At 54.7% G+C, this 15,942-nt stretch overlaps 1 protein-coding gene across 3 annotated transcripts in view; it reads right to left on the bottom strand.

Annotated features, from left to right (window-relative positions):
• MYH14 (myosin heavy chain 14) overlaps nt 1–15,942 on the bottom strand; it is a gene marked incomplete at both ends in the record, with an annotated part of 82,942 nt that overhangs the window by 9,669 nt on the left and 57,331 nt on the right. For all 3 annotated transcript variants that reach the window (XM_080702534.1, XM_080702535.1, XM_080702536.1), the window contains 12 exons: nt 1,788–1,911; nt 1,993–2,081; nt 3,064–3,192; nt 4,840–5,001; nt 6,807–7,019; nt 8,939–9,151; nt 10,919–11,167; nt 11,767–11,919; nt 12,009–12,113; nt 13,847–14,053; nt 14,306–14,450; nt 15,396–15,608. In XM_080702534.1, coding sequence (XP_080558660.1) covers nt 1,788–1,911; nt 1,993–2,081; nt 3,064–3,192; nt 4,840–5,001; nt 6,807–7,019; nt 8,939–9,151; nt 10,919–11,167; nt 11,767–11,919; nt 12,009–12,113; nt 13,847–14,053; nt 14,306–14,450; nt 15,396–15,608 — 2,002 coding nt within the window. The remainder of the gene's footprint in view (nt 1–1,787; nt 1,912–1,992; nt 2,082–3,063; nt 3,193–4,839; nt 5,002–6,806; nt 7,020–8,938; nt 9,152–10,918; nt 11,168–11,766; nt 11,920–12,008; nt 12,114–13,846; nt 14,054–14,305; nt 14,451–15,395; nt 15,609–15,942) is intronic.

Raw genomic sequence — 15,942 nt, 5'->3', positions numbered from 1 at the left:
CTCCCCGCCTAACGCAATCTACTCAGAACCTCAGACTGTGACCTCGTTTGGAAATCGGGCCTCTGCAGATGTAATTAGATAAATTAAGATGAGGTCATGCTGGAGTAGGGTGGGCCCCAAGTCCGACGTGACTGGTGTCCTTATAAGAAGAGGGAAGGAGACACAGAGAGGACACAGGGGAGCGGCCATGCGAGGACTGAGGCAGAGGCTGGGTGGCAGACCAGGAGGGGTGCCAGAGGCGGCGGAGGCGGGGACAGGCCCTCCCTCAGAGCGACCAACCCTGCTGGCTGATGAGTTTGGACCTCTAGCCTCAGAATAATATGGCAATGAGTCCTGTTGTTTTAAGCCGCTGGGTTGATGGTAATTATTACCTGGGAAACTAATATGGCGACTAATTTAGTATGTTTAAAAATATCATCGTGAAGTCCTGGATTCAGACAGATTTGATGGGTTCAAATCACTTGCAGTTATTATCCTGCCGAAGCTTACGCGGCTCCATTTTGGGCTGGCAGCCCAGTGTTGACTCCTTCACGTCAATTTTCATTTATATTTTTGTATTTGGACGGTCTGCCTCCTCCATAGGACTAGGATATGTTTGAGGGTAAAAACCCAGAATGATCCATCTCCACGTCCCCAGCATCACCCACACTGGGACCTGGGCCTCCAGACTGAGAGGTCTGAGCCGCTGCCCCGCAGGGGCCGGAAGCTAGGAGGCAGAGCTCCATGGTTCCCACGGAAGAGACCACTGCCCTCGATTTAAGGTAGCCGCTGCTACCTCACAGACAGAAGCCCGGCACAGGCACACACAGAGAGACAGGCGCTCCGCTCCCGTGGGATCCCTCCCCCGCGGGAGCGGGGACCAATAAAGGCATGCATATCATTTATATCGGACTCCTGCGTGTATCTGTGCGCCGATGGGACCCGCAGCATCTTCTTTTAATCACAGACGCCTCAGAAAATATAAGTAAATGTACGAATGGTAACAAACTTTCTTCCTATTTATGCCTTAAAACTCCAGCTAAGCCGGGCGTGGTGGCGCACGCTTGTAATCCCCGCGCTTGGGAGGCGGAGACAGGAGGATCACGCAGGTTCCAAGCCAGCCGCACTGTCTTAAGAGACCCTGTTTCCAAAAAAAAAAAAAAAAAAACTATAAAATAGGTCTGGAGTGTAGCCTGGAGGTAGAAGGGTCTCCAGGAACCCCAGTACCACCAAAAAACAGACAGACAAAACAAAACAAAATAAAAAAAAAACTCCAGCTAAATGTTCCTTCTTGCAAAGCCTCCTCTGACTCCTGCAGAGTTATCTCCGCCGTCCGTTCCTTCCCTCCACCCAGGCGTCTCCGATGATCACATGTGACATTGTGGTCCCATGCCTATTTCATCCAAAAAATATAAAAATAGGTCTGGGAGTATAGCCCGGAGGTAGAAAAGCCCCTGGGTTCCACAGCCAGTACCACCAAAAACAACAACAACAACAACAACAACAAACCACAGCCAGGTGTGATGACAATGCACGCTTGTAATCCCAGCATTGGGGAGGCTGAGACAGGAGGACCTCAGTTAGATGACAGCCTCAGCTACTTAGTGAGGCCCTTTGCAACTCAGTGAGACCTTGTTTCAAAATAAAGAATAAAAAATAGGGCTGGGGGTGTAGCTTGGAGGTAGAAGGTCCCTGGGTTCCATCCACCCGACTGCAAACAAACAAAAAAATCTTTTCTGTGTGTTGAGGAAAGAGGAGTAAAGGCCGGGCTCCCAGGCCAGGAGGACCGGGCAGCAGGGGGAGCACACCTGCAGGAGCAGCTTGCGGTAGCGGTCGTTGAGCAGCTCTGCGTTGCTTTGCTCCTCCTCCAGCTCCTCCTCCATCTGCCCCAGGCGCCCCTCCAGCTGGCGCTTCTCTTCCAGGATGGCTGCCCTAGAGGGACCAGGAAGGAGTGGGTGAGAGGGCAGCTGGCCACGGAGGCCGCCTCGCCTCACTTGACCGCGGGCCACTCACTTGCTGAGGTTGCCGTTGGCCACCTCATCCGCCATCTCGTCCCGATCCTGCTGGGCCTGCCGTCGGGCGCGGTCTGAGGCCGCCAGCTCCTGCGATGACAGGGGTGGCGGGTCAGGGGGCGAGGAGAAGTAACCGGGCTCTGGCCTCACCCCCTTGCCCCTCACACTGCAAGTCTCTGCTCCCCAGAGAACCTTTGGAATGGAGGTCAATCTGCAGGCAGCCTCTCCTCCGTCGAGTGCGCTGCCCGGATGCCCTAAGCCTCTCCACCCTCTCGCTGTCTCCTTCAGGCCCGCTCGCCTCCAGGTTCCTGCGGAGCCCGGCCAGAACCTGGGTCTTCTTTGCCTCCTTCTCCACCAAACCACTGGAGCCCCCTCCGTCCGCCCTTATCCCTCCTCTGTGTCCCTTCGGGGGCTCCCCTCTGGCCTCATCTTCTCTCGCCAGCCTTCCCGCCTCCAGTTCCATCCCTCATAGACCTCCCTCCATCAGAATCTTCTCTTGGCTTCCTAGACCCCCCACAGAATCTTCTCTTGGCTTCCTAGACCCCCCACCACTACCACACAGTCCGCTTCTCTGACAGTTCTGGCCCCGCCCACCTCCCTAGCCTCACTTTCGCGTCACCTAGATAGCCCCGCCCACGTCCCCATACTTCCTAAGGGGATCCGGCTAGCCACGCCCACCTCTCCCGCCTTTGTTCCCAGGGTCACATGATCAGCTCCTGCCCATCTCTCTGGCCTCACTACCCAAGGCCAGTCCCGCCCACCTGCCTCCCCTCACATCCCAGGGTCCTGTGGTTAGCCCACCTGCCTCCCCTCACATCCCAGGGTCCTGTGGTTAGCCCACCTGCCTCCCCTCACATCCCAGGGCCGCATGGTTTAGCCCGCTCACCTCTTCTCCAGGGTAAGAAATAGGAGCCCTGGCACCCTCCGCTCACACCCAAGGGCCAACTAAACTACTCGGCCCCACCCACCTCTCCAGCCTCACTTCCCAGGGCCACGTGTTAGCCCCGCCCACTTCTCGGGGTCTCCCTTACCCCGGCTAAAGAGTCAGCCCCGCCCACCTCCCCAGCCTCACCTCCTGCAGCCGCAGCACCTCGGCTTCCAGCCCCTTGAGGCGCTTCTCACTCTCCCGGTTCTGGACAAAGATCTCCTCCCGGGAGCTCCGACACTCCTCCACCTCTCGCCACAGCTCCTTCATCTGGGCCTGGACAGAGCAGAGTGGGTGACGGGCTCAGCATGGCCGTAGTTCACAGGGAACCCACCTACCCTGGCACCAGCCGGGCAGAGAGGACTTGACTTCCGTAGACCCGCAGGGCCATCTTAGAGCCATGTAGACCTGGATTTCTTTCTTTCTTTTCTTTTTTTTTTTTTTTTTTTTTTTTGGTGGTACTGGGGTTCCTGGAAGCCCTTCTACCTCCGGGCTACACTCCCAGACCTAATTTTACATTTTTATTTGGAAACAGGGTCTCCTAAGCCAGTGCGCGCGGCTGGCTTCGAACCTGCGCGATCCTCCTGTCTCTGCCTCCCAAGCGCGGGGATTACAAGCGTGCGCCACCACGCCCGGCTAGACCTGGATTTCTACCCACTAGACTCTTGCTGTGTGACCTTGGGCTAGTCCTGCCCGGCTCCGGGCCTTAGTTGCTTCTTCTTAAAACACATCTTATAAAGTAAGCTACAATGAGTGTAATATTTGGGCCACAGGAATAATAACTACTTGGGCCAGATCATTATATACACACTACAATAAAATAAAATAAATCCACTTTGTAAAGGCACGCAGTCAGTAAGGACAGTGAGAACCGCAGGTAGTGGCAGGGCGACTGGCACTTAGTTATTGATAGCACATTTGATGTAGCTTTGAACAAAGGGGTGTCTCCCAATGATTCGGTGATTGGCTGTTTCTATTTTGGCAGAGGATCTTTCTAGGTTACCAGTGCTGCTCCCATAAAAATGGGAGGAGGCACATATATGGTTTTAAATTTTCTATTGGCCACATTAAAAATGTAAAAAAGAACAGCTGAAATTAATTTGAATACTATTGTTAGCCTAATATATTCAAAATATTACTTTCACTTATAATCTATATAAAAATCATTAAACATTTTACTTTTTTTTGTGTGTGTGGTACTAAAGATTGAACTTGGGTTATATTCTACCTCCAAGCCACACTTCCAACCCAGTTTTATTTTTCATTTTGAAACAGGGTCTCAATAAGTTGAAGAGGCCTCACTAGTTTCCTCACAAGTTTGCTGAGGCTGGCTACAAACCTGCAAGTCTCAGCCTCTCAAGTACTGGGATTACAAGTTTGCAACACCACACCCGGCTCATCTTAAGCACTTCATTTTTTTTTCTTTATTTTGAAATAGGGTCTAAGTTGCAGAGGGCCTCATGAGGTTGCTGAGGCTGCCCAGGAAACCTGTGATGCTCCTGTCTCAGCCTCCCAAGTACTGGGATTTCAAGCGTGTGCCACCACAGCCGGCTCATCTTAAACACTTTATTATTTATTTATTTATTTATTTATGCAGTACTGGGGATGGAACCCAGGACCATTCTACCTCCAGGCTGCACCCCAGCCCTAGTTTTTTAATCTTTTATTTTTATTCTTTATTTTGAAACAGGGTCTCACTAAGTAGCTGAGGCTGTCTGTGAACCACAATCCTCCTGTCTGTCTCAGCCTCCCAAATGCTGGGATTACAAGCGTGCGCCACCACACCCGGCTATCTTAAACACTTTAAATGAAGTAAAGAATATAGAAAAGGCAAGCGGGCATTTGGAGCAGGCTGTTGGACAGGTTCTGCGTACTGGGCTAGCTGATCTCGGCCTGAAGCCGGGGTGGCGGAAGCCCGGTTACCTGTATCTTCCGTAGCTGCTTCACCGCCTCCTCCTTGCCCTGCCCCGCGGTGGCCATCTGTGCCTTCAGGTCCTCCAGCTCAGCCTCCAGCTTCTTGCGGGCAGCCACGGCCAGAGCCCGCTGCTTGCGCTCTTCATCCCGCTCCACCTCGGCATCCCTCAGCTGGGGGGGGGGCAGAGGTCAAAGGGCGGACGCCCAGGCTCTCTCCTTGTGCCGGTGACATGGACGCCGGCCTCAAGCCCTGCTCCTCCTGCCCGGTGACCCTCTCTCCTCCTCTCCTCCCCTCCATCATGGTCCCAGCTCTGGTCTGTCCTCTCTTCTCACCCACCTACTTTCCTGGTCTCCCATCTCTCCCTCTGGCCCATTCCCTTCCCACACGGCTCCAAAAGGATCTTTGTATACCCAGGGCTGATCCAGCCCTGCCATGGCTCCCCGGTGCTACCCAGGCAAAGTCTGAAGGGAGATTGAATAAAGGAGTGTGGATGAGGCCGGCCGGGAGGGGGCATGAGCCCATCAGGGTACAGCGGTGATGGGCAGACTGGGGGAGCTGGGCTGGGAATGGCGGGGTGGGGGTGGGGGTTGGGGAGAGTGGCTGTGCCAAAGTTGCTGCTCCCAACATGAAATCATTCTTGTCGGATTCAGATGCCAGAGATGGGAAATAATGACGGGGAGGGTTCGGCCCTGCCTGTCTGAGACAATTACTTTCTTACAGATTTTCTAAAGCTCTTACAAGAAATTCCTTCACATTCTACATCTTCCCCCATGCTTGTGGTGCGAGCCATGCACCTGTACAGATTTCCTGTAATAAAGTTTAACCTTTTTTAAGATGGCAGCAACTGGGAGGAGATGCTCTGGACAGGACACCTGCACAACCCAAAGTATCTCCACCTGTGAGTGATGCCAACTCCTGCCTCGGTCCCAGAAGCGGATGCACTCTGAATCCAAGCAGCTTATATGGATCTTTCTCTTCTTTGCTCATAAAAAAACAATCTCCCCTTGTCTCAGTCTCCTTGAACTTACTTCACATGTATTCCCACTGCAATGCCCTGTTTTTTTTTTTTTGTTTGTTTTGTTTTGTTTTTGTGGTACTGGGGATTGACCAGGAGAATTCAACCTCCGAGCCCTTTTAATTTTATTTATTCTTTTTTACTTGGAGATGGGGTCTCACTAAGCTGCTGAGAGTCTCACTATGCTGCTGAGGCTGTCCTTGAACCTGAGATCCTCCTGTCTCAGCTTCCCAAGTCCTGGGATTACAGGCCTGTGCCACCACCCCCGGCCTGCAATGTCCTGTTACCCCCTTGTCATTCTTTCAGTGATCTTCCCCGTATATTATTTGGGATGACAGGGAGAGGTTGCCGGGTGGACAGAAGCACCATTGGATGCCAGGTTGTCTAGGTAACATCATCAAGTGTTGATGGTGGGAGGCTGTGTATGAGTGGTGGAGCAGTAGCGTGGATGAGGACAGTAGATGCAAGATAAACAGCTTGGCAAATGGCAGGTATATGATTGGGGCCATCAATAAGATATGTGTGTGGTTCGATAGGTGGTAGTAGTTAATGGGTCGGAGAGTAGGAAGGTGTGTGTGTGTGTATGTGTGTGTATGTGTGTGTGTTACGAGGGATTGAGCCCAGGGGCATGTTACCGCCGAGGTACACCCCTAGCCCTATTTTATTTTTATTTTGAAACAGTGTCTCACTCGGTCAATGAGAGTCTCACTGCTTGGTGAGGCTGTGCTCAAATCTGTGATCCCCCTGCTTCAGCCTCTCAAGTACTGGGATTACAGGTCTGTGCCACTACACCGGGTTTAGGAAGATTTTTCTGTGGGAGAGGGATGGTTGTCCAGCAGGAGGAGCTTTGGTGGAGATGCTGATGAACAGGTGGATGTGCCCCCCTCCCCGCCACTGGCTGCCTGCGCGCACCGGGGGGCGCCCAGCCAGAGCGAGCCCCACAGCCTCCTCCGACTGTACCTGCTTGGCCAGCTGCCTCCGCCTCTCCTCGCCAGCCTCGTCGCGGCCCTGCAGGTCGCGCTCATGCTGCGCCTTGAGAGCCTGCACGGTCACCTCCAGGCGCAGCTTGGCATCCTCCGCCGCAGTGAGCTCATCCTCCAGCTCTGTCACCTGCGTGCGCAGGTCACTGGCTGCCTGTTCCGCCACCCTGCGGGCCCGTTCCAGCTCATGCACCTGGTGGGAGGGAGAGGGAGCGCCGGTCAGGAGCCAGGGGCGCCGGAGGAGCCTGGGGGAGCCGGGGAACCTGGTAGAGGCAGGATTCTGGCAGAGGACAGGGAGGTAGCAAGCCCATGCGCCATCCTAGTTCGGTCCCTCATTCACTTAACATTTACTGAGCATCTACTTAGTATGAGTCTCATTCTAAATCATCTTAAAACATTTTGTTTCCAGTACTGGGAATGGAACCCAGGGGCATTGCACCTTCGAGATACACCCCCAGCCCTAGTTTTTTTTTTTGAAACAGGGTCTCACTAAATTGCGAAGGGCCTCGCTAAGTAGCTGAGGCTGTCCGCGAACTGTGATCGTCCAGTCTCAGTCACCTGAATGCTGGGATTACAAGAGTGCACCATTATGCCTGGCTCATCTTAAAACATTTTTTGTTCAGCCTGTGTCTGATAGAGGCTGAACACCCCTAATCTGGAAACCCAAACTCCAAAAGTCAATCTCTCTCTCTCTCTCTCTCTGATAAAAAAAAAAAAAATCCAAAACATATCTGAAGTTCTTTTTTTTTTTTTTTTGGTGGTACTGGGGTTCCTGGAAGCCCTTCTACCTCTGGGCTACACTCCCAGACCTACTTTATACTTTTTTATTTTTGGAAACAGGGTCTCTTAAGCCAGCAAGGCTGGCTTCGAACCTGCCCGATCCTCCTGTCTCTCCCTCCCAAGCTTGGGGATTACAAGCGTGCGCCACCATGCCTGGCGTTCTGAAGTTCTAACATAATGCCACAAGTGAAAACTCCCTCACCTGACTTCATTGAATGGGTTGTATCAGCACACAGGCACAGGAAAAAAAAAAAAAGCCTATAAAATCCCCTTGGGCTTTTTATAAGGTATATATGAAGCATAAATGACTGTGTGTGTGTGTGTGTGTGTGTGTGTGTGTGTGTGTGTGTGTGTGTGTTTTACTAGGGATGGAACCTGGGGGCATTCTACCTCTGAGCTACATCTCAGCCCTATTTTTTATTCTTTATTTTGGTGCGGGTTTCTTCCTTCCTTCCTTCCTTCCTTCCTTCCTTTCTTTTGTGTGTGTGTGGTATGGGGGTGGAACCCAGGGGCTTTTCTACCTCTGGGCTATACTCCCAGACCTACTTTATATTTTATTTGGAAACAGGGTCTCACTAAGTTGCTGAGAACCTCACTAAGTAGCTGAGGCTGGCTTCGAACCTGTCTCAGCCTCCCAAGTGCCGGGTTTACAAGCGTGCGTCGCCACGCCCAGCTCATAAATGACTTCTGGTTTAGACCTGGGTGCAGGCCATGGCATCTCATTATGCATAACCAAGAATTCTAAATTCTGAAAAGATGAGAGACCGGAAGCCCCCTGGGGGCAGGCCTGGGGCACTCCCTCCAGACCACGGAGAGATGGAGCTTTAAATTACGTTCTGGAATGACTGTGAATGAGACCCAGGCGCTCAGTAACCCTGGCTGCATTAGGAAGGCTCTAGGACCAGCGTGTGGGCTGGCTGGCTCCCGCCCCTCCCTTCTGTGGAGGGAAGACGAGGTGGGGGAAGCGAAGCCGAGTCCTGGTGTTGCAGGTGTGTGTACGCAGGTGGCTCTCAGGCCGGGAGAGTCACGTGTTCTGAGTGTTCACATGTGTGTGTGTATGTGTGTGTGTGGCAAGTAGCTGTCCTCACACTCTGGGCCCACACCTGAAGCTGAGTGTGTGTAGATTCTCTGCACATAAATGTGGACCTGTGTGCCGTGTGCACGGCTCTCGTGTTGTACATCTGGACACATGTGTCTGGTGGGCACTCCCCCTCACGCTCCGTGTGGGTGGACCGTGCGTGAACACGCGGCTTCGACGTTGGCCCTTTTCGTGTTCTGTGTGCAAGGGCGTGCGGGGCCCTCAGGTGTGTGTCGGGTGTGGGCGCTGCTCACGCTCTTGCCGACGTCGTCCTTGCTACTCAGCAGCGCCTCCAGCTCGGCCCGCAGCGCGCGGTTCTGGCGCTCCAGCTCCTCACGGGCCTCCTGCTCCTCCTCCAGGGCCCGCGCCAGGGACAGGGCCCGGGCCTCGCGCTCCCGGCCCTCGGCCTCCACCCGCTCGCGTTCCTCCACGGCCCGCAGCACGGCGGCCTTCTCCTCGGCCAGGAGCTTCCAGGTGGAGGGAAATGGAGTGGGGGAAAGAGATTAGCTGAAAGCGGCGTGCTGTTACGCCAGTCCGTTATCCGCCAATGGCCACCAGGAGCCGAAAGTTCCCATGCAGGAAGGCAAGAGAGATTTATTCAAGCTGGAGCTTGGTCTCTCCACGCGGGTCACGGAGGAGAGCCCTTTGCCCCCCAAGAACAAAGCTTATATCCCCTAAGAAAGGCCGCCCAACCCACCTTTGCATTGATTGGATATTTTAAAACATAAATCTGCTGTCACCCCCCACCATTGGCTTAGCTTTTGGGCCTTGGGTAGCTCATCTCAGGAATGTTCAGGATGGGGGGAGGGGGTCTCTAACTCCAGGCAGAGTGACCTTGCCTGGGATACCTGTGAATTCCAGACCCAGATGTACCCTGCACCGATTGGCTTTTGCCTCCGATTGGCTATTGCCTCCGGTCTCAGCCTCCCAAATGCTGGGATTACAAGAGTGGTGCGCCCGACTTCTAGCCAAATTCTTTATATTATTTCCATTTTCTCTTTGGGTGCCATAGTTTGAATCTTAAATGTCTCCCAACGGCTCAGGCCCATGTGTAAAAGGCTTGTTTCTCTGTTTGTGGTGTTACTGGGAGGTTTGAGGAGCATTTTGCTGATGTTGTTGTATCGGGGATTGAACCCAGGGACATTCTACTCCAAACTAGACCCTCCGCCCTTTTTTTTAAGTTTTTGTTTTGAAATAGGGTTTTGTTAGGTTGCGGAGAGTCTTGTCAATGTGCTGAGGTTATCCTTGAACCTTCAATCCTCCTGTCTCAGCCTCCCAAGTACTGGGCTTGCAGGCCTGCACCACCAAGCTGGACGGGAGGTTGTGGAGCGAAAGGGCCGAGGTTACTGAGGGCAGATCCGGAAGGGAGCGGTGGGGTTCCCGGCCCCTTCTTTTCTTTCTCTTGGCCAAAAAGTGTTGTGGGTTGCTCTGCTGCCTCACCACACGCCCAAAAGCAACCAGGCCAACCGGGCAGGCACTGAAACCTCCCTGAAGCATGAGCCCAAATAAACCTGTTCTGATTATAAGTTGATCATCGCTGACATTTGCTACAGTAAGAGACCCGGCTAACACATCATGACCTTAACCTTCTGGGTGTCTGTCTGTCTGTCTGTCTCTCTCTCTGGTACATGGGATTGAATCCAGGGGTGCTTTACCCCTAAGCTACATCCCTAGCCCTATGTATTTATTTATTTATTTATTTATTATCTCAAAACGGGCCCTTGTTAAGTTGCTGAGGCTGGCCTCGTCTCGTAAGTACTGGGATTGCAGGTGTGAGCCACCGCACCCGGCTCTCTCTGGGGTTCTGTGATTTTTATTTCCTTCCCAGGCTGCCCAAAGCTTATTCCCTCTTCCTAGATGGGTAAACCAAGCCTGAGAGGAGATAAGTAACTTGTTTGAGGTATCCAGTGAGTCAGGAAGAGGGAGACCTGTCCTTTCATCGAATCCTCTAGGGCACTGAAAGGGTGCCCCTGAATTTCACCGTCCAAACCGGGACACCTTCGGGAGTTAACGGCGAGCGTTGCTAATAATGACGCTGGGACTGGAGCGTGAACCAGGACAGACAGGGCGTCCTATTTTACAGAGGCTCCCAGGGAAGCAGCGCCTGGCTTCCCGGTCCAGCCCCACCTCATCCCGGAGTGGAGACCTCGCATGCTCCCCAATCCCCGCGGTGGCCACGAGGGGGCGCAGAGGAGCAGGCCGGTTTCCCCGCGGGGCAGGCGGAGGCGCCTCACCTGGTCGAACTTGCGCTGCTTCTTCTCCAGCGAGCTCACGAGCTGCCGCTGCTGCTCCAGGTCCACGGTGACATCATCCAGCTCCTGCTGCAGCCGGCGCCGGCCCCGCTCCAGGCGCTCGGCTGCCTCGGTCTTTTCCGCCAGGCGCTGGGCCAGAGCCTCGGCCTCGCGGGCTGCCCGGCGCCTGGCCTCCTCCCCTGCCTCCAGAGCCCCGGCCTCCTCCTCCTGGCGCCGCCGCCACTCTGAGAGCTGGGTGGGGGGAGAGTCCACAGGAGGGTTTTAGAATCTGATTTGAATATCCAGGAAAAGACTTCCTGGCAGATGGGACATTTAAGATGGGTCTTGCCGGATTCATAGGAGCTTGCCAGTTTTAGGGTATTTGTGGCATAAATCATTTTTCGTAGACTAAACTGGCATTTCTCCTGTCCTGCCACACATCGCGGCTCTAGGTACCACGACGGGATGCGGATCAGATTCTAATGGATTCTACTTTGAAGGGGTTCACCGTTTGGAGGAGAAAGGGGCCAGGAAGAGCTCTCACCTACAGGGGAGGCAGAACCTAAGTCTGGAAGAAGGAAAGGGCTTTCCCAATGAACCTGGCCATTGGGGACTGAGGAGGCTAGCCTCCTCTCCTGCCTCCAAGGAGACTGGAGTCCAGGAAGCGGAGAGGAGGGCCCAAGTGGGAGAGGAGGAGGCCCGAGCTGGGGCTGTGTGGACAGAGCCGGCCGATGGGAGGAGGCGCAGGGGGCATAGGTGGTGGGAGGCTGGGCAGTCAGCAGGTGGCAGTGGGGCTTGGGGAGGCCGGCGTGGGGGACTGCACCTCCCTGAGAGGCTGTGGGGCTGCCCACCTGCGCCTGGGCGGTCTGCAGCTCGCGGCCTGCCCGCTCCCTGGCGGCCGCCTCCTCCTCCAGCTGCTCCCGCAGGCCTGCGGCCTCGGCTTCCATGGCTCGCACGCGGGACCCCAGGGCCAGCTTCGCCCGGGTCTCCTCCTGCAGCAGCTCCTGCGGACGGAGGGGGCGGCAGAGGTCAGGCACCGTGGGCGAGGAGGATGGCGCGGAGGGCGGCGGCCGGCAGGGGGCGCTGAGGTCACCTGGGCGTCGTGCAGCTGGGTCTCGGTGCTGCTCAGCTCCTTGCCCAGCCGGATGGCTTTGGACTCGGCCTCACTCAGTGCCCCAGACACACTCTCGAGTTCCATCTGCAAAGAAGGAGTAAAAGGATGACGTCCGGGGTCTGGCTACTGCCTGCTCACCCTAGAGTCCAGGCTATAGGGCAGATGGGGGGGGGGTGGCTTTGCTGCTGCAGAAAACAACAGGGCGGCTAGGCCGGTACCCCAGAGAGATGCAACTCACGGACACAGCCACGCCAGAGCAGGCGGGGCACAAACATCCATCCCCAGGAACAGGTAAGCGGAGAGGGCGACCCAGCCAATAGGTACTGGTCAGCTAGGAGGAGTGGAGTGCTGCGACAGGATGGACCCTGGGCGTATGACGCCCAGTAAGAGAAGCCAGACACAGGCCAGAAAGGATACCACTCACTGTGTGAGATACGCAGGATAGATGTGGTGGCACCAGCCTGCAATCCCAGTACTTGGGAGGCTGAGACAGGAGGATCGCATTTCGCGGCCAGCCTCACCTACTGAATGAGGCCCTCTGCAACTTGGTGAGGCTTTGTTTCAAAATAAAGAATAAGCCGGGCGTGGTGGTGCACGCTTGTAATCCCAGCATTTGGGAGGCTGAGACAGGAGGATTGTGGTTTGAGGACAACCTCAGCTATTTAGTGAGGCTCTTGACAACTTAAGTGAGACCTTGTTTCAAAAAAATAAGTAATAGAGCTGGGCGTGGTGGCGCACGCTTGTAATCCCCATGCTTGTGGCGGAGACAAGAAGATCATGCAGGTTCAAAGCCAGCCTCGCTGGCTTCAGAGACCCTGTTTCCAAATAAAAAAAATATAAAAATAGGTCTGGGATGTAGCCCGGAGGTAGAAGGGCTTCTAGGAACCCCAGTACCTCCAAAAATAAAAAAGGAATAAAAAATAGGGCAGGGGGTGTAGCTCAGAGGTAGAATCCCCCTGGGTTCCATCCCCAGTACCTTAAAAAAAAAGAATAAAAAATAGAGCTAGGGGTGTAGCTTGGAGGTAGAATGCCCCCGAGTTCAATCCCCAGCACCACAAAAACAAACCAAAACCAAACACCCAGCAATGGTGGCTCTCTGGAGCCTGGAAGGACCGGGGAGTGAATGCCATTCTTCCCTTCCCTTTTGCTTGTCTGTACACTCAATAATGAGCAGGTACAGGTCATATAGTTAAAAAAATTAAATTCGAAAAACTGACTTTGCAGTTGGGCACAGTGGCATACACACCTGTGATCCCAGTACTTGAGAGGCTGAGACTGGAGGATTGAAGGTTCAAGACCAGCTTCCGCACCTTAGCAAAGAGCCTCAGCAACTCAGTGAGACCCTCTCCCAACATTAAAAAAAAAAAAAAGAGCTGGAGGTGGAGCTCAGAGGTAGAATCTCCTGGGTTCAATCCCTAGTACCAAGAACAAAACAAAGAGCACCGACTTTTCTTTGGGTCACAGTATGACACTGTCCTGATGCTGTTGCTTTTCTAGACAGACCATGAGTTGTTCAAAGACAGAAAAGAAGAGATTGAGGCTGTGTCAGGGTTACTCTCCTAAGGGTCAAGCACAGTGATCAGTGGTACCCCTCTGGGCCTCAGCTTGCCCGTGTGTAAAATGGAAACAGTATTAGCTTCCTCCCCCAAAAAAATGTTGGGTATGTAGTAATAAACTTGTTTACCAATTACCAATTATGTTAGAAGAGGCGGAAGGGGCGCCAGGGTTGACGCGCACCAAACACAAGCCCAGAGCGGGCAGGCATCACACTCAAGGCCACACGACAGGGATCCCCCAGCCGCCGCCACCTCACTCACCTGGGCTCGCTGCAGCTTCTCCGCAGCCTCCGCTCGGGCCCGCTCCCCATCACCAGCCCGGCCCTGCACCTCCTGCAGCTGGGACTCCAGGCGGCGGCGCTTCTGTTCCCCCTCCTGACGCGCGGCCTGCAGGGTGCCCAGCTCTGCCCGCAGCTCAGACACCTCGGCCTCCAAAGCCAACCGGGTCTTCTCCCAGGCACTTTTTCCCTGTTGGGACAGGGACGTGAGCAAAGGATTCTGAGCCCTCCTGTTCACCAGGCCACAGGCACACACCTGCTCCAGGGCCTCTGTACCTGTTCTCTCTGTCTGGAACACATCTCCCCAAAGCCTGGATGACTCTCCCCTCACCGCCCTCAGTTTTAGAAAAGTGTCTGCGGAGGTGGGCCGAGAACCAGCCAGAGGCAACAGGTCCAACCCAGGCCCAGCGCTGCCCTCCCATCTGCCCCCTGCCCCACCCACCCTCCGGGCCTGCTCCAGCTGCTCCGACAGCTCCCCCAGGGCCTGGCCGTGGCGTTGCCTCAGCTCCTGCACGGCCACTTCGTGAACGCGCGTCTCCTCCTCCAGAGCCTTCTTCAGCTCCGTCACCTCCTGTTCCCTCTTGGACCTTTCATCGAGAGAAGGAAGACAGAGCAGAATTTCAGAAGACAAGGTGGCGTGGCAGGACTTGAGGGAGTGGGCTGTGGTTTTTTTTTTTTTTTTTTTGGGTACTGGAGATTGACCCCAGAGGCATTCTACCTCCAAGCTACACCCGCAGCCCTATTTTTTTATCCTTTATTTTTTATTTTATTATTATTATTATTTTTACTAGAGGTAGAACCCAGAGGCTTTCTACCTCCGGGCTATACTCCCAGACCTATTTTATATTGTATTTGGAAACAGGGTCTCACTAAGTTGCTGAGAGCCTCACTCAGTAGCTGAGGCTGGCTTCGAACCTGCGCGATCCTCCTGTCTCAGCCTCCCAAGCGCGGGGATTACAAGCGTGCGCCACCACGCCCGGCTGGCTTGTCTTTTTCTGCATCTGCCTCCACCGAGACGGGGTAGCACCTGGGTCTGTTCATCTCTGCCCAGCTTGGCCCAAAGCTGGTGTTCAATAAACAACATTATTATTTTTTGCGGTATTGAGGATGGAGCCTGCGAGGCATTCCACCTCTGAGCTACACCCCCCGTTTTGAAACAGGGCCTCGCTAAGTTGTTCAGTAAATTGCTGAGGCTGACTGTGAACCTTTGGTCCTCCCGTCTCAGCCTCCCAAGTACCAGGATTACAGGTGTGTGTCACCGCGCCTGGCTTTTTTTTTTTTTTAAACAGGATCTTACTAAGTTGCTGAGGGTTTCACTAAGTTCCTAACACTGGCCTCGAACCTGCAATCCTCCTGTGTCAGCGCCTCCCATGTAGCAGGATTGACTAAGGCACGTGCCACTGTACCTAGATCCATAAAAAGTTTTTGGATGACCAGATCTTTGTGTAGGCGGAGACCGCGCCCCCCCCCCCAGCCCCATCCTCCTCACCCTGCCCAGGGCTGCGCCTGCCCCTGCCCCTGCTCAGCCTCACCTGAGCTCCTGCTGCGCGTTGGTGGAGTCCAGTGTGTCCTCCAGCTCCCCGCGCAGCGCCTCCAGCTCCTCGCCCAGGTCCCGGCGCTGCTTCTCCGCCTTGGCCCTGGCAGCGCGTTCGGCCTCCAGGTCCTCCTGGGCCTCGGCCAGCCCCGCCTGAGCCTCCCGCAGGGACTTCAGCAGCTGGGCTCGGGAGCCACCCTCCTGCTCTGCCCTGAGGTGGACAGAACCTTGGAGTTGGCCGGGGGTCAGGCAGGGGCCAGTCCTGGGTTCAAATCCCAGCTCTGGGTCATGGCTCCGCCTCAGTTTTCTGCCCAAGGGGAATGCCGCCGTGGTCATCTCAGGCACGGCTTGCTGAGTTCCTCCCACACACAAACCCTTTGCTGTGTCGGCCTAATGAGGACACTCAGCCCCCGAGCGGGAGGAGCCGCCTGGGTCCCCCGGCCAGTGAGCGGCAGGGCGGAGCCTGGGGTCCTCCTCATCACCCCCACGGGACTTAACGTGAGGATCTCCATGAGGCCTCCTGCAGAGACCGTCCCGTGTGGCAC

The sequence above is a fragment of the Muscardinus avellanarius genome (genome assembly GCF_963383645.1).
Source record: "Muscardinus avellanarius genome assembly, chromosome: 10".
Classification (NCBI taxonomy): Eukaryota; Metazoa; Chordata; class Mammalia; order Rodentia; family Gliridae; genus Muscardinus; species Muscardinus avellanarius.
Note: the sequence above shows the minus strand (reverse complement) of the source record. Positions and strands in the feature narration are given on the sequence as shown.